The 21,702-nt window shown below is 38.9% G+C and overlaps 1 protein-coding gene across 5 annotated transcripts in view; it reads left to right on the top strand.

Moving 5' to 3' along the window:
- The window catches only part of plx (PTB_TBC1D1_like and TBC domain-containing protein plx), an 80,953-nt gene that overhangs the window by 47,799 nt on the left and 11,452 nt on the right, over positions 1-21,702 (top strand). For 4 of the 5 annotated variants that reach the window (XM_065236506.1, XM_065236509.1, XM_065236510.1 and 1 more), the window contains 3 exons: positions 14,212-14,742; positions 19,432-19,667; positions 20,330-20,464. In XM_065236506.1, coding sequence (XP_065092578.1) covers positions 14,212-14,742; positions 19,432-19,667; positions 20,330-20,464 — 902 coding nt within the window. The remainder of the gene's footprint in view (positions 1-14,211; positions 14,743-19,431; positions 19,668-20,329; positions 20,465-21,702) is intronic. The other variant, XM_065236508.1, reaches the window with a different exon arrangement.

The raw sequence follows: 21,702 nt of genomic DNA on the forward strand, positions 1-21,702 counted from the left end.
CATGGACGACGAAACATATGTGAAGGCCGACTTCAAACAGATCCCCGGCAACCTGTTTTTCACGGCCAAGGATAAGTTCAGCGTTCCGGAGCATGTCCGCACTCAGAAGATGTCCAAATTTGCGAAGAAATTCCTGGTTTGGCAAGCCATCTGCACGTGCGGGAAGTGGAGTGCACCTTTCGCGACCCAAAACACGATGAACGGACAGGTGTACATAAAAGAGTGCCTCCAGAAGCGGCTGCTTCATCTCCTGAAGGCCCACAACGTCCCAACAATCTTCTGGCCGGATTTGGCCTCATGCCACTACTCCAAGGACGTGCTGAAGTGGTATGCGGACAATAAGGTCAATTTCGTGCAAAAAATGTTCAACCCTCCCAACACTCCGGAGCTCCGCCCCATCGAGAAGTACTGGGCGATTATGAAGCAGCACCTTCTTAAACGACCTAAGGTAGTGAAGACAGTCGAGGAACTGAAGAAAGTATGGGTTTACATGCAAAAAACGGTTGATTCACAGGTTGTGCAGAATCTTATGGCCGGGGTTAAGGCCAAGGTGCGGGCATTTGCGTATGGACTGTAAATAAAATACGAGTAAATGGTAAAATGAAGTTTAATAGTTATTTCTCAATCCCTGAAAATTTGATGGCAATCGGATGAAAACTCGAATTTTGCGAATCAATTTTGTGTGTGGCAATTTCATCGTGGACACCCTTTAGGCATCGAATTGAAAACATTTATACCTATGAAAAATAATGAATTTTGTGATGCATTATTCAAAAGATGTGGTGTTCTTACTTCATCCGCGTTTCTAGTGTTTAGAATTTATTTATTTATTTGTAGTTTGTTACAGTCAACAGGTTAAAATACCCAAATGACAATTAAAACTTAGAACTATCGCACTATTGCTACTGTGACATAAATCTCAAGAAATTCTGCCTATTGGACGCACGTGAAAAACTAAAGTCAAATACATGTTGACAATGATTGAACACACGGCACATGCTACGAACTGGCTCATTCAAACCATAATTTGTCCTGGAAGTATCGATGAACAAAAAGGCGTGTGTACGTAGCTGACGTCTCCTAATGTTTATGTTTAGCTGTGTAAGTAGCGAAGGGCAGTCGATGAGAGACGTTAACAGATCACTGACAAAGCAAGCTTTTGCAACATCACGTCTAACACTGAGTAGGTCCAGATGAATGAGTTTGCAACGACTCTCGTAACTAGGAAGATCCAGACGGTCAGTCCAGGGAAGGTGTCGTAGAGCATAACGGATGAATTTCCGTTGAATCTTCTCAACGCGTTGAATTCCATTTTGGTAGTATGGACTCCAAACAACGGAGGAGTATTCAAGTATGGGTCGCACCAAGCTGCAGTACAAGGCCTTTAAGCAGTATACATCTTTGAAGTGCTTGGCAAAGCGAAATATGAAGCCTAGCTGGGAAGATGCTTTCGAGATGATGTATGTCAGATGAGCGTTAAACGTTAGCTTCGAGTCCAAAAGCACTCCCAGGTCTTTAACCAAGGATTCTCGTGCTAGAGACACTCCGGACAAGCTGTAGTTATAGATGAGCGGTGAACGTTTGCGAGTGAAGGAAATCACTGAGCACTTGGATGTGTTTAATACCATACGATTTCTTCTGCACCAATCAGCAAACGTTTCGAACTGATGTTGTAAGAACTCGGCATCGTCTAGTTTCTCGATGATCGCATAAATCTTGAAGTCGTCTGCATAGGATTTCTTGTGACACCTTAGAACTGAGTTGACGTCGTTCATAAACAACAAAAACAGAAATGGCCCCAGATGACTTCCTTGCGGTACACCGGATGTAACAGGAAACGAAGTTGAAAACTGGTTGCCGAGCCGTACACGCATGTTACGCCCCATCAGATATGAACGTAGCCATTTGAGTAGCCTAGCATCAGCGCCTAATTTATCATACTTGGCCAGAGCGATTTCGTGGTTCATCTTGTCAAAAGCTGCTGACAAATCCATGTAGATTGCGTCAATTTGGCAGCCACGCTCTATCGAGCGAGCAAGAAATGAAGTGAACGTGGTTAAGTTTGTGGTAGTAGAGCGCTTGGGCATAAAGCCGTGTTGATCTTCCGAGATGTAGTGCGAGCAGCCGTGTGAAAGGAAGTCCAGAACAATCAGCTCGAAGAGTTTTGAGGTTGCACATAGAGCGGCTATGCCACGGTAGTTTGAAACTGTTTGCTTACAACCTTTCTTATGTACAGGAAACACGTACGATTCCTTCCAAATATTCGGGAACACGCCTGATTCCAATGAGAGGTTGAACACAGTAGCGAGAGGTGCTGAAAGAGAGTGGATGCATTTATTCAGCACTATAGACGGGATACCGTCTGGGCCGACTCCGGTAGTATTTTTCAATCGTCTGCTAGCGGAAAGCACCGTGTCACTTGATATCGGAGGAAGTTCACCAAGCGGAGGAAGTACAGGCACATTACTCACGGCATCAACAATATCCTGCGGGCTAGTTGGGTCATTGCAAAAAACTCCGCTAAATTGTTTCCTAAACAAGTCAGCGATGTCGTCAAGGGCAGAAGCTTCTGTGTCACCATTACGCATAGTGGAGGGAAGTCCCACTTCTTTCCGCTGGCCATCTACGTATTTCCAAAAGCTTTTAGGATTGAGTTTGAGACTTCGCTGCAACCTCTCTTGATAAGAATTGAATAGGCGTTTGTTAAGGATCTTGTAGCGTTTGTTTGCTTTGGTGTAGCGTGCTCTGTTTCTTGCGGTTCGGTGTCGAATGAACTTCCTTAAGGCACGCCTTTTAGCCGTTTTGAGACGTTTCAAGCGTGTGTTGCTCCAGATTGGGAAAGCCTTCTCAGGGTTGGTCTTTGTCGGCACGTACTGGTCAATAGCGTAGAATACGATGTTCGAAAGGGTCGACGCCGCCAAATCGGTGTCACAATCACGAAACGTAGTGTTCCAGTCTATACTCGATAGGAAAAGATTCATGCCATCGAAATCAGCTTTGTTGAAATCCAAAAGCACCTCTTCGGTAGTATCCTGAAACTGGCAATTAGTGCAGTTGTTCAGAGACAGCAGTAGAGCTGGATGATGCATGCAGTCTTTGACTAGAGGATGAGGAGCTTGTGTTACAGAGCAATTGGGTCGGAGGTCTTCACTGACAAATGCGAGGTCTAACATGCGGTTGTTGCTATTAGGTACCACATTTATCTGCTGCAGGTTAGCGGTGCTGTATCCATCCAGAAGACATGTGGTTATTCGTCCAAAATTCAAATAACGGCAATCGGGGTACGAAAATCCATTCGAATCGACTCGCCAGCTGATTTCACGCAGATTGAAGTCGCCGAGGATGAGAATATTGTCTCTAGCGTCCATACGTGAGACGACCCAATCAATCGCGCAAAGATGTTTGTCGATAAGTTCATCATCGTTGATGCGGTCCGGAGGGAAGTAAACGACACAGACGAAAATGCACATGCCCTCGAACGATAGTTGCACCCACACTTGCTCGATTTCAGATGTGCTGGGTGGATACAGCTGGTGACTTTTCAAGCTGGAGCGAACCGCTAGCAGAACACCTCCACCAGTACGCTTATGGCTGTTGAGCGGGGAACGGTCTTGACGGTAGACGGTAAACGAGTCGTCAAAAATCTGCCGAGAGGTTGTGCTACTATTCAGCCAAGTTTCGGTGAAGGCATACCAGTCGTAGCAGGCATCAGAACAGGCAAGCTGATAGTCTACTATGGAGGTGTTGATGCCACCGACGTTCTGGTAGTATCCCAGCAGCTAACGGGGGGCTTGGGCTACCTTACCGGGACGTTGAGGTTGGGAAACCCCGTCATCATCACTAGAGACAGGACAACCGTGAAGAGCGTAGGCTGCAGTTGGCTCCACGAGCTCAAGGGCGCTCATCTCAACGTGGGAAGAAGTGCGTCCTGCTGATGTTTGATGGTGGTCGTTCGTATAAGCTGAGGGCTGACATGTTGACATAAGTGGCGGGCTGACCTTCGTAGCAGTCACATGTTTGCTGGAACAACGGAAGTCATCAGGAAGTGAATGCTCTAACAAATTTGAATACTTGCCTTGAGAAGCAAGTTGGAGAACCTCTTCAACAGAACCAGATACAGGACCACGACGGCTAAGATGAGCGCAGGCGGCAAGAGGCAGGACCGATCCGGTCTGAGAAGAGGTCTCCAAGTTGCTATATGCAGTGCGTCGTGGTGGTCCACTTCTTATTCGGTCATGGTGTTCGAATCCGTGATGCTGCGTCCCGATGGCGAGCTTGGAGAATGATTGTCTGTCGGCGTTTGATGGGGCTTCCAAAAATTTCCGGACGACTTTCTGTCCTTGATATATCCTCCTGTGTTATATCTATGTCTATTTCTAATAGATTGTTAGACGTATGATTCTATGTTTCAAAACGTGCTCCGGATATGAGTTGAAAATTTGAAAACTGCAATTGCTCATTCAGTAACATATTAGCATTGAAATTGACAACCGTGTTATGTTTTTATAGTTGCGGTTATCAAATAATCTGTAACAGGATGCCATTTTTTCTGTGAATTGACAAAATACAAGCATGACTCATTTCAATGGAAAAATGCTCGAATTTATTCAACTTTACTTCAAATGTGGACAGACGGAGCTCTGGTCGACAGCACGATGCAGAAACTAATCCAAAAATCCTATAACAACTGGACATCAATCCAAAACCTACTCGATAATGTCCAAACATTACCCCAACATAAATCAGATTGGTGAAATGCAAACATTACACGAATACTCACGTCCGATGTGCCATGACCTTGCTGAAAGCTAATAATTTGAGGTCCCTACTCGTGCCGCGCCACACCGGCGGTGGTAGAGGAGTGAAAAAGTAATCTGTTCTGCCATCATTAGTGTGAACGACCTAATTTTTATTTCTTTTTTTTTCTGAAGCGAAAAGCGTGAACAGAAAAAAAATCGTTTTCATACGCGAGTAAAAATAGATGGCATCCGACCGAGTCTGAAGCATTACACACGATGGACAGCGACACAGGCCCAAGAACGTAAGAACGCGGGCCTATACGTGAACCGGAGTAGCAGTAGCAGCACTTGTTTATCGTTTCTGTTTGCGTAATGTTTCGTTTTCCCTGATGTGCAAGTATTGTGCACTGTAACTCTATGATCTTGATTAGTAGCTGTAGTAATGGGTGAAGAAAATTTTCCTCCTGTTCTAGTGTACTTAATGGCAAAGTCAAAAGTTCAATTTTCAAGCTCCCAGCTTTAAGCATCAGGTTGGCCTATATCTTGCTTCTACCTGTGTGAAAAAACTGAGCACAACGTCAGTGCTAAGGACAAATTACAGTATGAAGTACACGGAGCCACTTCCGTTCTGTGACACGCGGATGGAAGGTAATTTGATTTCCATTTATAAAATCAACAGCCGAGTAATGAAATTATATTTTGAATAAGTCTTCTTCCATGGATCGCTGTCGTTCCATTCTAACGCCTAGCACCGTCATGATTTTCTGGAATGCTTTTAGTTAGAGCCCAGAGAAGGGTGTCTATTGATATTTCAAAGGAAAATGGCTTTCTTGTTGCCTATATGAAAATAGGCTTGACTTTTGGGAGATATATGACACGGCATAACCAGTTCGAATACCTGTTGAGAATCAAATTTATCAAGGGAGTCTTTTCATCCAACTTAATTATTTCTGAATAAATTTGCCGAGTCTCACACAAACAAATTTATCCCAATATCCTATATCGGCGGATATCCACGGTGGTGGCCACACAGAGTACGGAAATGCCACTTTAAAGGATCTGTACAAAGCAGACGACTGGTCGCCATCGAGAGCGAGAGTTGCTATAGAGTAGCTACAGCAAAAATAACACAATTCGTTGGCAGTTATCCAATACATAGCGACACATATAGACTCAACCAGTACCCGAATGAATAAAAGACGGGTGATGACGTGAGTTTTGCACTCAACCGGTGTCATTTTGTTTTCATTGTTAAATTGGATTGATTTTTTTAGCAATGACGCAATTTATGATTGTTGAATAAAATTAATAATTTAGGCTTTGAGAATATTCGCATATTTATGAATCATACCTACCAAATTACAAAGAACTTCCACTAGTTATCTTACCGTAAATGAAACAAAACTATTTAAGTAGGTGTATGATAATGTATTGTCTAATTTATGCTAATGATGTCTCACGGTGTCTCAGGCAGAATAACATTGACCCTTCAAAACAGTCCGCATCGTGCTCTCTTGCCGTGCGGATCTATTTGCTTTTTGCTGAAGGAAGTGTCACTACTACCTAAAGCTACAACAAATTTAAACGGCACTTTTCAGTGCTCAACCTGTAAAATTTCTACCTTGTTCAACTCTTATTCCTCTTCGATCCTTGTTTGGACCCTACCCGAGGTAATCCTTCTTGAATATCGATTTGGAAAATTCCTCTTCGATCCTTCAGATTCTTAAGTAATCTGTTTGGGAGTCGATTCGGATAAAAATTTACTGCCGCCATGACGCCTAAACGCAAAAGAAAGGGGCAAACTCTTGATCCCCCTTCTGATGAAATTAATTTGATTTGCTCACGGATGATGAGAATGATCCATCATCCAAGAAAAATTCTAGTAAACTTTCCCGGCTTAATGCCAAGAAGGAAAAGATTCCCCATATTGTGATAACCACTTCCGATTTCCATGCTCTTCGCATGGAACTTTTGAATTTCGTGAGAGTTAAGTTTTCACTACAAATTGGACGTCGGGCTGAATGCCGTGTATTGGCTGAAACCTTGGACGGATTTAAATGTGTTCTCAAGTATCTTACTGAGAAGCAGCACAAATTTTTTACTTACGACATCAAAACTGAACGTGTGTTCAAGGTTGTCATGAAAGGACTGCCCAGTGGTGAATCCCTGGATCAGATCAAAGATGAACTGGCAAAGTCACTTTGAGTTGTGCCACTCCAAGAAATCAAAATGAAAATTAAATCCTGTCCTGGCGATTCGCGCAGCGGGATTTCTAATGATTTTTATTTAGTTCACTTCAAGTCTAGTGAACTAAACAACCTAAAGGCCTTAGAAAAAGCTAGCCTTATGCTCCATGTCCGAGTGAAGTGGGAACACTTCAGGAAGACTGAAGGAAATTTCCAAAACCTCACTCAGTGCCGTAAGTGCCAGGGATGGGGTCACAGAACTAAAAATTGCTACATGCCAGCTAAATGCATGAATTGAGGTGATTCCTCTCACGCAAAGGACGACTGTCCTGTAAAGGAAGATCCTAAGAAATTTAAATGTTCAAATTGTGGTGAAAACCACAAATCCAATTTTTGGGAATGTAAGACTCGGAAAGCGATCCTACAATCTCGTTCTAAGCGACAGATAGGAAACGCTCCACGTTTCCGAACAGGTATAAATTACTCTGCTGTTAACAACGGTCAGCGAGGAACAAATTCTACATTCGTACCCGTAGGTACAAATATCACCCCTGCTTCAAATTTTTCATCTGTACCTACTCCTCTCGCTGCTAACAATGTTCAACGAGTTAATGGAGCTACCTATGCTGCTATTGCAGCGGGTAGAAATCAAAATACTAACCAACGTAATTCTAACGGAAATTTTGACAATTTTGACTTAGGAAGCATTACTGCCCCTAAAATTGATTTTTAACAGAAATCAATAATTGACATGATTTCTGATATGCTTAAATCTAACTCCATGTTTGATGCTATTCAAACTGGAGTAAAATTTGCAAATAATATTGTCATGACTTTAAAATTCAGTAATGCAGCATTAAATATTTTAAATTGGAATGCTCGATCTCTTAAAGATAATGAAGACGAGCTATTTAGGGGTATTTTCCCCGGCCACCACTCTCCAACGGGGGAGTTTGGTAAAGAGAGATGATCAAACCGATGTGTACCTTCTTGAAAAGTTGTCCTTGCTCGCTTTCTACTCTCTATATATAATTTTCACACTGCCGTACTCTAACGGAACTATCAACTCTAAACTTTCATCTCCTCATTTATCGTACAAAAATTACCACTTTAGTTTGTTAGATGAAATTAGCATCTTCAACTATGTAAATCGTTGACTTCACACAGAAGTAATACAAAACATATAGTTAAAGTAAATTTTTAGTTTAAATGGCTGGCTTGGCTCCTGGTAGGCAAGTCCAGGCAAAAATTAAAAATGTGTTAAATTTGAAATGGCTAGCACGCCTGATAAACATGTTCAGGGAAAAAATGAACAAAATCGTGAAATTTGAAGTGGCTAGGGCCCTTCATATACATGTTCAGGAAGAAATTAAAATTAAATTTTAAATGACTTACGCCTCTGGTGAACATGTTCAGATAAAAAATATTAAAATCATTCAATTTGAAGTGGCTAGCGACTTGATATACCTTGCGCTTCTGTTTATGTTAAGGAAACAATGAATCAAAAATGGTAAATTTGAAGTGGCCACTGCCCCTGATCGAAGAAAAATAGAAAAAGAGATAAGTTTGGAATCATAGCAAAAAAAGCTCGAAATCACTTCGGAAAGTACTGAATCAGTTAAGAGTAGTTCAGAATCACTTCTAAAAGTACTTAATCGCTTCAATACAATTTGAAATAACTTCGGAATGTACTGAATCACTAAAGGAAATAATTGAATCACTTCGGAAGCTAGTTAATCACTTCATAAAAGTTCCGAATCACTTAAGAAAGTACTGAATCACTTCAGAAAAGTTTGGACTCCCTTCGGAAAGTGCTGAATCACTCCAGAAATGATTTCAATCACTTCGGAAAATACTGAATCACTTTGGAATGTATTGCATCACTTTAGAAATGTTCGGAATCACTTCTGAACGTACTGAATCGATTCAGAACAGTTTGGAATCACTTCAGAAAGTACTGAATAGCTTAATAAATGTTAAGAGTGCCTTCACAAAGTACTGCATAACTTCAGAAAAGATCGGAAACGCTTCAGAAAAATTCGAAATCACTTTGGTAAGTACTGCATCATTGCGGAAAATTCACTTTGGAAACAATTGAATCACTTGGGAATGCACTTCAGAAATGTTCGTAAAATACTGAATAACTTCAGAAATGTTCGGAATCACTTTGGAAAACATCATGATCACTTCGGAAAGTACTGAATCATTTCAGAAAGTACTGAATCACTTAAAAATATTCGGTATCACTTGAAAAAGCACTACATAACTTCAGAAAAGTTTGGAATCACTCCAGAAAGTACTGTATCATTCCAGAATGTTTTTAATCACTTCCGCAAGTACTGAATCACTTTTGAAAGAACTGAATCACTCTAGGAAAGTTAAAAATCACTTCAGACAGTACTGAATCATCCCAGAAAGTTTTTAATCATTTCCTCAAGAACGGAATCACTTCGAAAATAATTTAATCAGTTAGAAATACACTGAATCACTTCAGAAATGTTCGGAATCACTTCTGAAGTACTGAATCTCTTCAGAAAGTTCCTTATCACGTCGGAAAGTACTGAATAGTTTCAGAAAGTACTGAATCACTTCAGAAAAATTCAGAATCACTCCAGAAAGTACTGAAACACGTCAGGAATGTTTCGAATCACTCCGAAAAGTGAATCATTCCATATAGTTTGTTATCAATTCCGAAAGTATTGAATCACTTCGGAAAAAAAACTGAATCACTTTTATAATGTTTGAAATCCAAGCCATAAAGGGCTCGATGTTGGCAACATAGATGAAGTACAGAAAACTCTCCACAACTCGATGTCCATTAGTTCGATATCGAGTTATATAATCATAGTAAAAATTAATGTCATGTCTACTGCGATAGCGAATTTGTATGAGATTGTTATTCTATAACTCGATGTACTGCAAAAACTGAAACAAGAACCTTAAATAACCGTAAAAACCTGGCACTGAAACAGTAAACGTATTGCATTTTAAGGTTTCTAACGGTAACATCAATTGTAACAGCACAAACATCTCTGGTTATTTCAAAGTAGCGTAGCGACGATTGCATTATTAACACACACACACATGCTCGAGGAGTTTGGGAATCCACTTTTGCTAAAAGTAGCAAAGGATGAGTTCACGAGGTTTCCTAGATAAAAGTTTCTTTTTCAAAGGTAAGGGATGTGCCATTTTGCATTAATCTAAATAAATTTATCATTGTTGTTCTTTTATGCTGGCGATTGATTTATGCTATCTTAACAGTAATCATAGTTTATAACTACTCAAGATATCAAAAATCCACCACCTCCAGTATAAATTGAACAGCACCGTAGAAACCAAATTGGTAATGATTTGTAATACGCCAGAGGTTTTCTGAGGCTGAATTTAAGTATCATCATATCTATAATCTTGCTCTTATTTAGCCTCGAACTTGAGACTTAAGAAGGGCAACCAAGTGCCTCGGAGAAACGAAAGTCCGTTGCCCCATTGTTGGCACAGTAAGGGCTTCATACTGTGGAGGTTTTTATTTTAAAACTGACTGGTAGTTTTGGGAAATCTGTTTTGCCCGAGGTTTAGCCCACGAATGTTTAGGAAAATTTCTAGAAATTTTTCAGAGTTTTTTCCTGAAATTTTGAGAACGTTAAGTATAATGAGATACAAACAAAAATATGGTGCTTGGAAAGTGTTGACAGAACATTTGAAAATTAATCATAATTTCGAGAAGTATGGATAAAGGGACTTTGTAGATGTTCAAGGAACATTAGAACGATTTTCCGCCCCTCGGGTTTTTGTTGTGTGACAAATGCCACCTTTGACACGTGTAGAATACGGTGTTACTCATCATGCAGTAGCGATAAAGTACAAATGTTTTGCAACGGACCATATCAATTAGATAATGTAACAACGCCAAGGGCGGACGCATCATTATTTTAGGCAGATTTATATTTTAAGGGCGCAGGTCAATATTGGGTGCGGAATTTTAGGAACATAGCACTGGTTATACTTGATGGAAGCCGCGAACCGAAAATTAATTTTGGACACCCACTTGGAAAATCGCTAATAAATTCATTGCCAGTTAAAAGCACTGTCAGAAAGATTCGTCAGCGAGAAGGATTTCGATCTTTTCGGGCCAGTAAGCAACCAAACAGGACACTGAAGCAGAATCGGGATGCAAAAGAGATGAAGAGATGGTGGAACAAAACGGCCGCTCAGGTTAGCCAACAGAGTGTCAAAAATATGATGAGTGATATTCGAAGAAAAGTTCGAGATTTCATCAAAACCAAATCGGAATAGTTTTTTTTAGTTATTTTTCCTTTGAAGTGCAACAAATGATCATTATTTTTATTTCATTAAGACGGTTCCGAGATAAATCCGTTTTTTGGGTCCAGATATTAAATGACTCAAGCTTTAAAATAACCGTGTCGATAAGTACTACTTTTCAGCATCCAGTGCACAGTTGTTGGGGACTTAAAAACGAATCGAAAGAGCTGTGGGGAGTAGCGGGATGTTAAGTTGACCCAGCCTAGTGTACACCATTGGCGTAACTATGGGGGGCTATAGGTGACACAGCCCCCTAGGATTATTGCAAGCCCTCAATAGAATTGTTGATACTTATTTTCTCTACACATCATATTGTTCACTATTTGTCTAATTGAGATATTCTAAAAATAAATTCAATCATCCCCTCTCCCCCACCCCTAGGATTGTTCCTTAGTTACGCCAGTGTAACTAGTGTACACACTAGTAAAACTGTACACCACTGTACAATAGACTGTCCAATTTTTTCGCAATGTTCTCAGATTTTTGCTCCCCATCAAAAACTAACTTCCTATATACCTCAATAGCTTATGTGCAAAAGATCAGCTCATTTGCTCATAACAGGGTCTAGCCCAAAGCACATTCGTGAAAAAATACTTTTTGAGTCATTTACATCTTTGAACGGGCCATCCAAAAACTATGAAACTATTTCAAACAAATTGTTTATAGCCTCTGCAAGGTCTGCAAAATAACGTCTCTGAAGCATGTAGGTGGCTAAAATGATCGAACAAAATTATATAAAAAAAGTTAACTGCCTTGAACCAACATACACATGCAAGGTTTTACTTGTTTCGTGGGAAACCTATGCCAAATAATTTTGTACAGCAAAACTTTGGTCAATAGAGGCTAGGTAACTGTGAACTATAACTTTCGCACTTATATACCTTGATTGTAAAACATATAGTTCAGTTCTTTTAGATTAACCTTTAGTGTAGTTGATCGGAAATAACCTTGCATGCAAGTTGCAGTATCGATTTCAATCATAGTGCGCCTGACAAAATCTGATCACTCAGTATGAATGACATATAAAAAACAGCTCACATCTGCTGAAAATGCGTACAGTGTACAAGATATTTAAACTCTTTGAACTGTATGGTCAGTAGCGTGGCGTGGCGAGATTCTTTGGACGCTTTTCTGGTGTACACAAACTATAAAAAGCTCGTATGAAATCAATAAAGTAGTTAATAATAGGATGTGGTGTATATGGGCTGTAGGGATACCGTACATGTGAGAAGTATATCAACGACCAAGATTAATTATAGATTTTTTTTTACCATATAGCCATCAAACCGCTCTCGAAAATTAAAACAGATGGGCTACTTTGGAGACGTGGTAAATTCTGTTTTTTGACATTAAAATTGAAAAATTAATCAACAAAATAATCCAAAAATATTCAACCTGTACAAAATTCATAGTCAAATCAGACAAATAACTGGAACAGAGAGATTCTCATAAATCATGAATTTTTGGAATGTTCGAGTTTTAATATGACTAAATAGGGTAGGCGTACCAGTTATGGCCATACGTTGCTATTATGGCGTGTTCCAGTTATTTAACACACCATACAAAGGAACATGTAGCCATAACTGGTACATCTACCCTAATACCTTTCATTCCTTTACCTGAGATCTGGGGAAGACAAATCCCAGTCACCTTCAGACTGCTGCGATGGATTTAAAAGTCGTTGAGTTTGATTTTCTCATGTTTCGATAGTAATTGAAATGTGGAGCTACGCGAAGATTGTGTAAGTGCACCAGTTAAATAAAATATGATCTTTGGAATTATTTTGAAGTGATTTGTAAAAAAATTAACGATTGGCTTTTCACTCAAAATTAATACTTTTCATTCATTTCTTTCTTGCAACAGTAGAACAAATTGGTTCGATTTTGACAGTTCAAATTTGTTAGAAAATCATTCCGTCACCGCAAGACCCAGATCAAAACATTGATATATACGATTTTCACATGAAATATTCTGCACTAACTGATATTATGAATGCTCAGCGACTCCCGAGGGGTGCTTATGAAAGTTTCAACAACAAATTTGTAAATTTTTTGGGAAGGTTTCCTTTGCTAAACTTTTCCGCCTAATTCTGGGAAGTCCTTAATTGGATATAATTAGCGATATTTCACGAAGTTCACCAAGGGAAAAGTTCGCGAGTCATAGTGAGTTTTCGCGAACTTTTCCATCACTGCTGAGGATTATACGATCTAGTAAACTGCAGTCCCAGTAACAAGTTGCAGATAGACATTCAATCGATTATTTAACCTACTTAGTTTGAAAGTGTCTATAGTAGCCGGTCCAGTCCAATGAAGCCCGCTACGACGGTAACGATTAAGAAAGAATTTAGACCATCAATGTCTATAAATAATCGAATCAAAGCATGACCATGATGAATCAATGGCTACATTTACTTTTTAATATTCTCATAAAAGAGAGTTGTCAGATCAAACAATTAAGATTGAAAAAAAAAACAATTTAACTATAAACACAAGCTAAGTATATTAAACTCGCGAGGAGACATCAATGCCAGTCCCGTAAACAACCTTCCGGTGCGGCATTCTGTCACGTGTCAGCCATCTACGTACCAGTATGCAGGCGTGTTTCAAACAGCAGCTGATTTGTGCCTACACCTAACCTTATCGAGGTTAGCGTAATATATTTGCTCTCGCAACATGTCCAGCTTTGTCATATTACCGTAGTTACACAAAAAGTAACTTGCTTTTACTCACCCTACCAAAGAAAAGGCGATATAATTAGCGACTCTGTTGGGGATCATCAATATGCAAACAGCTTAATCGCACCTATCTCTGGCTGGGCCTCAGTCACTCCACCAATACGAATAGGTACTTATGTGCACCAGTCAAGTTCAAGTTCTAGACGGCCGCGATCTTTAACTTTGCCGTATTCTCACGTAATTCACGCCGTCCCTTTCAATCTGCTTCTCTCTTTTCTTCTCGCTATTTCAGATGACAGAGCTAATGCATCAGATGCGTGATCCTGCCTCGATTGGTGGCGGATCTGTCGGCAGTATTCCACAGAGCATCGTGTCATCCAGTGCAAATTCGAACGACATACATCGTGCGCTGCGTGGCCAAGGAATCCATTCAACACCGGCGTCAAACTTGAAACTGTCGGAACAAATGCGGAATGCGCAGCACGATAGCAGTCCCACGCTAAACCACAACCAAAACGGTAGCAGTGCAACCGGGCAGCAGCATGGGTCGCAAAGTCGTCTGTCCAGCTCCAAGAGCTACTCCGGTGGACTGAACCACTCGGCCAGTGGTGGAAACATGCAAAACAGTAGCAGTGTTTCGTCCAGTTTATCCTCCCTACCGGACATTTCCGCCAACAATTCACAATTCTTCGAGGTGCTATACGTGGGCAAGATCAAGGTGTCTCACAAGCGAGTACCGTTTACCTTCATCGATGACGCTCTGCCCAAATTTAAGGCATATGATGCACAAAAGATCAAACAACAGCTGGAGACAACTAAAAAGGTGAGTTGCTTAAATTTTCCTATTGATAATTTCTTCCAGTATATTTAGTTTATTCTGAAAATTAGGAAAGATGGAAGAAAATAACTATTGGAAACATGCCCTTCATCAATTTTAAATAGTTTCCTGGAAGTAAAAATTTGATATATTCCTTTCGAAAATTAAATATGCCCTCTTTTGATGTTCCGGTTGCACTCAAATCAACATCCTTAATCCGAATTTACATTTGCATTTACACAAAAAATAAAAACCTATTTACATGAATCATTGAAAAAGTAAATCAATCATTACAAACTGAGCACCTGTTACGTAATAAAAGGAACCCTAAATAGTTACCGTATGTTCAATAGGGTTATTTGGGAATTACATGTCAATAAAATGGAGATGGTTGCACCCAATAGCTTTAGCCAAAAACTTTCTGAGTCTCCAAAAGCACACACCCAACGGAATATTTCAAAATATGTTGTGAAAGGCCATCAATAGATATCAAAATAATCTGTTTTAGACTTCACTGAATGCCCCAGTAAGAATAAGTGCAGTAAGCCGTGTACATATGATCATTCTTGCACTTATGCTTGGAGCCCTCAAAGTTGGTTGCACTAATACAGGTGCAGTTTTTTTTATGCACGTGGACAGTGAAGACAATTTGTCGATGTCGGTGGGATTTTTCTAAGACATAGAATTTTCTGGTTACGTCCTTCGGAAGGAAAGTAAAACCGTTGGACCCGGCCCAAGTGGTTGTTGGGTGCGATATCTACCCAAGTGTTGAAGCCGGCTCCCTGGCATTCGATAGTCGTCAATGGATGGCAATCGATGTACGTCGCGTCGGTGATTGGCACTCGATAGTGGAACACAGACACCGTCCACCCACCGCTATTTATCGGCTGTCCTTCAACCAATTGAGCTGATTTTCTGTAGATAACTAGTTTGTGGTTGACACTAATCACATACAAAAAAATAAGCCTAATTGGTTGAAGGACAGTCGAGAAACAGCGGTGGGTGGACGGTGTACGGTTTAAAGGTGATTGTGAGGAGAACTTCAAGTGAAATCTAAGGATTGCTTCCAAGGTAATTCCGCGATCCACCTAATTCCAGATGAATCTTAATAATAATTTTTGAAATGATTTTCAAGTTAGTTTCAATGAAAATTATAATGAAATTTGGGTTTAATCTTAAAATGAATTCTAATGAAACATCCAATGTGGTTCTAATAGCATTTTAAATAGAAATCTAAGATTGTTTTGTACAGACAGGATTTGAGGCAATTAGCGATTTTCCAGGATTGTTATCTGGCATTCAGACAACATTTCCCACCCACTACGCTCTTGCAGCCTTGGTGACTTTCTGAATACCTAGGAATTTCCAGCAAATACTGGGAATTTCGAGAAGAACTGTATGTGAATTTTAAGGAGAAGTAGAATTTTTAAGAGGGATTTATAATTCAAAATAAATTCAGGGAAATCTAATGAGAATTTCATGATAGTTCTGAGTAAAACTCCAGGCAATTCTAAGGAGTATTTGATGTTATTAATTCGTTATACTCCTACGCATTGCTAGCATCAAATACTCCTCCAAATTTCGTGGAGTATTCCTATTCAATTTCTAGCAGAATGTGAAGGCTAATCAAGCGAGAATTTTATGAGAATTCAGTGGAGAATTTTGTAGAGAACTCCGGAGTTAATTACAATACTGGTTAGAAATTTTAAAATACTTTTAGAGTGAATTTCAAGACTTATATGTAGATAATTCCTACAGTATTGTGAAGAAAACTAAAAGAATACAACAGCGAGAGATAGTATCCAGATGGACTTCATAGATGGTAGTAGGTGAATTCTCGAAGAAAAATCAAAAGAAATTCTGTACCATCGCCGATTTTCATGAAACTTTGCATAATTGTTTATTTTGGGCAATCATTCACATTTTTGCTAAAATTTGCCCATCTTGTATTTTTTTTATCAAAATGGCGTCTTTAATATTTATCCATATATTATAGCACTAATGCGTTTTGCTGTTTTATTACTAATGCGTCACTTCTGATCGAAATGACGTCTGAGACAAAGTTGTAAAGGAAAATAATGTGTTTTAGGCTAAAATGTACTAACAAAAAGTTCAAACATTCAACCAAATGTTCTTTTTCTACGATTTTTGTCAATTTTCAAGTGTCCACAGTTTTAAATATTTTCATTTGGGGATTGATTATTGTATTATAACACTGTATACCACGAAAAAGCAGCCAGCCAGTGAGTTTTTGAACGTTTTCAAGTAAAGCGTAATCATAAAAATGACAGTTGCAGGGTGGATAGCGAAACGGAAAATCGGGAATTTGAAAAGAAGTCGGGAAAACTGGGAAAAGCCGGGAATTTGATGGGAGAACCAGGATGTTGATATTTCCCGGCGACTTAACAAAATAATACAATCAAGCGTAATCTTCATGCAAACCTAACTAGGATTTATTTAAATTCATATTTCGCAAAGTAGCTTTCAACTGGGTTGCTGGGTTGAAATAGACGATGCACCTCCAGCCACTACAGTACCGCTATCCGAGCTGCTACCGCTCTGTTCTTCATCCTGTTTATGTTCTCCGGTCTGTTGTTTTTGTACTGGCTGTTTACGGGCCTTCACTTGAAGCAGTAATTCATCCGGTGGCTAGGAAGCATCCCTACTTTTTTTTCCTTGATTTGTTTTCCGTCGATCTTGTTTTCTGTGCTGAGCACCAATGCTACCACATCTGGACCCTACCTATCGACTTATCAGCTCATGAACCGTGGACCAACGGCTTTACTTGATCAGAGATGTTATGCCTCAGAACATCCTGGTGGTGCCGTCTGGGATTGAACCCAGGCCTGCTGGGGTGAGAGGTAATCACACTTAAGGCCCAAGCGCAATGACAGCGGAAGCGGAACGGCAGCGGCAGCGGAAAAGCCCGATCTGAGTAAGCCTACTTGTCGGATTGAAAACTAGTTAGAACCAAATCGACTTCGGTTAAGCATCTTGATGTCTTTTGTGACAACTGTCAAACTTTCCGTTTCCGTCCACATTGCGTTTGGGCCTTTACAACTACACCACCCGCGCCGTCATCAACAATATTTCTCTTCTGATTGAGGAAACTAAGCGAGGAGGAAATCTCCTTTTTCACGTCCATGTATACCATGAACTTGGGTTATTCCGCGTGGTTTGTAATAACACTTAAACGACTTAAAATTCGATGAATTCATGAAAATTAAAAAAATATAGATATTAGTGCTACACTCGTATGCAGGGTTGTTTCCACTCATTTCGCTATAAAAATTGTTTATCGGAATTATGAAATCATTAGACATTATACTGATATTTCGATCTAGTTGCGAATAATTAAATCGCTTTATGTGACTCTCAGTAGGTAAAATTTACAGGTTTGATATATATATATATATATATATATATATATGTATATATATATATATATATATATATATATATATATTACAACCTCTTATTGTTATTTACATGAACAAAATTTCGTTAGAACACCTAATAAATACATAATCCTGAAAAATATATTTAAAAAATAAGACAAATAAAATAAAAACATTTTTATAGAGAAGTGAGTGGAACCAACCTTGCTCGTATGTATCCTTTTTTTATTTGCTGAGTGAGCGGAATTACCAACCGCGGGCAGCAAAACCTCCGGTGGTCAATCGTAAACACGCACATATAGAACGCATGAGAAATGGGTACCTCAAGTGTCTTTACATTCACATAATGGAAAATTAAATCTTCCGTGTTGAACTTTATGAAAACGGGTTTCTCCTCCGCGATCGGGTAAGTCTCTTCCATCTGAACGGGATCCGCATCCAGTGCATTCACGAAATTATCAATTTCGCCTATAGTGGATTTTGCACTTCCATTTTTCAAGCTGAACTTTATTTCACACATTTTGCTTCGACCGGCAATGACAAAAGCTACCGAGTTGACAATGAAACTCCAAAACAATAGCTGTTATCGAATTTATAGACTATCGCGTTATTAACACCGAAAAATACAACTGCTGCTGTCTCAAATCCGAAAAAAAAAGTTTTTTTCTTCTCCATACTGAGAAAGTAAGGCCCTTATAAAATGTAATGCAAAAATCAGTGCTGCATTAACCAAGGGGGCAGCGATCAAGAATTTCGTCATAGCTCACATCAATGTGATAAATATAGAGGTTAGGATGACTGCAACAGACTACTCTAGCATTCAGCACTGTGATGCAAGTGTGAAGGAGTAAGTTGTTTTGTTATGTCGTACCTCCGTCAGTTTTACCGCTGTCAGTATGCCTCAAAAGTTTCGTTGTCCAAAAATGTCAAAATCATGTGAGCTACGGTGTTATATGTGGTTGACAGGGATAGAGTTCTCTTGGCATTAACGTGATTACTCCACCGTGTAAAACTCTGCAGTATCTTCTTTTTACTTTTTAGTTTTTTTTTTAATTCATTCACACTGAGCTGCATATATCTACATTATTACCATAAATGTGTTTAACTGATAAAATGGAATTAGAAGGTGTTTGGGGTGGGTGATAGGAATAAAAGATCTCAAGACTAATTATGGCCCAATCATAATTTTCGTACTCCCACCTTTACGTAAATCAAAACAATTTCTATAGCCTATTTGATTTTTACAAGTTGACTGTATGGAACGCTAGATATGAACCAGTTTAAACCTTTCTTTCAGAATGATGAATCAACTGATGGAGAGGCAGACACATCTTCCACCCAGCAGCAAAAGCAAGTGCAGGCACAGGTGCTAAACAGGATCAACGAGTCCAATGAAACGACTGGTACAGAGAACATCACGGCGAACGCAACTACCGAAAACAAGGAAAACACCCAGCCGACGCTGGCGTCTGACGAGGGTGAAGTCTTCCGAGTCCGCAGAGTCAGTCAATTTGATTTGCCAGTGAAAAAAATGTAAGTGTTGTTATTTATCGAACTACACAGCCATACTGATAGGATATTTCGTTTTGACAGCATGAAGTAATTGTAATTGTTCAGTTAAAGTTAATTAACAAGGTACAAAAAAATTGTCACTTTTTTACAATTTATTTGATAATTTTATAAGCATTTGTTTAGTTTCGATACTAATTTAGATGTTTTATTTTGGCTAAATATCGATACTGTTTCGACGATGATGGTTCCATTTTATTATGGTTTAATCAATCATTGTAACCCCAAGCAACATTGCAAGTTTTATTGATGTTTTATAGCATTCTACAAGTCTAAATCATGGTCTACAGAACCCTTATAAAACCAGAATTGTTACTTGGAACGTGCTAAGGGATACAAAAAGCAGTAATAACGAATAACATTCAAATTTATCACATTTGACTCACAGAGATGAACCAGCCGATGGCTGAAAGTCTCTTTAATAAAGAAAGATAAGATAAGATCACATTTGATTGGTGCCATCGTTGTTATAGTTTTGACAATAATTCCCAAGGATGCACGTGTAAAACGAACACATACTTAATACAACACACGGCTGCATCGACATATCAGTCACATTTACTGTTGTTTTGTTGTGGGTTGGATGATTCACTGTATTGCACTTTTTCACACTCACAATAATATAGCGAAGACTCATCGAAGGAAGAATCAAAAACAGGAAACACCGACGATAGTGAATGTGCAAAAACCGGTGGTGGCATTCAAAGATCTGTTTCACACCCACCGCCACAGAAAGAATCCAAATCATCTTCCGACGAAGAGTAAGTTAGGACGAACACGTTTTCAGGCAAACAATAGAGCATAATAGTTGGAATGGCTTCGCATGTTTAGACATTTGATTTAGCTTTCACTAGCGTGTTGATAGACTGTTTACGTTGCAATAAAAATCACTTGGACCTCGATGACGAAATTTAACAATTGCATACTATTTAATATAATGTAGAGATGACCTATTAGTATACGACAATTGGAAAAGTATGCCAAAAAAGGCCCAAGAGTTTGAAAGTGCCTCAAGAAAAGGCTTGTTTTATTTTAGCATTCACATTGCAATTACAAACCTCTATAGCTTTTTTTATTAAACCACAAGCATGGAATATTTCTTCAATAAATTATCATAATTTCTACATTGCTACATTATTATTAAAATAAGGACATATGTATATAATCATCAACATCGTAATCGCAAAAAAGACAGATTTAAATTCTTAACACCTGACTTTGTTTGCAGATGTTTCTTAAATATAGTAATGACCCGATTTTATCAGCCCCTTCACGCATCAGATTTTAATCTTACAATAATTTCACTTGAACGTAGTTCCAAATAATTCTCATTCCTTCAAAATGTAAACATCCATTCCCGAGCAGGATAAAATATCTTATTATTACCTAATTCAGACATGAAAATAGCATAACTGGCAACCTAATTATGGTATTGACGAGCCTGATAAAACAGGTAAAATGCCAAAAATTAATGCATTAAAAATCTTCTAGGAATACTAACTAATACATAATATAGTTATTATAATAACTGCCATATAACAAACGCATTTTATGATGCCAGAATACCATAATTTTATATCTAAATGGTCTTCTAATACCAATCCAATAGCTCTTTTAGGGGTTATTGTCTAAAAACTGAAAAATCACGCAAAATATTTCGATAACTGAATAATATCAAAACAAGGTTTTATACCACAAGCATAGCAAAATAAGGTATCATACCAAATTAAGTTATTCATATGTTATCGGTTAGTTATCGGCTCTTGCTCGGGTACGGTATACTTTTTTGCAATAAGACCACTGTAAATACGCAAAGGTTTCATAGCACAATTGAATATTTTTTCAAAAATGGCCCGGCAAAATCGGATCATTACTGAATTTCATTAAAAATGTGTCCAACCTTATCGCTTAATATGAACTGAATTTAAAACAATTATTTGTAAATACTTTACATACTTCAATATGCAATTCATCGTTTATTGTCGTGCCACCTATAAAT

This window comes from Ochlerotatus camptorhynchus, unplaced genomic scaffold (genome assembly GCF_037179485.1).
Source record: "Ochlerotatus camptorhynchus isolate MF236.1 unplaced genomic scaffold, CSIRO-AGI_Acam_v1.1 ptg000554l, whole genome shotgun sequence".
NCBI lineage: Eukaryota > Metazoa > Arthropoda > Insecta > Diptera > Culicidae > Ochlerotatus > Ochlerotatus camptorhynchus.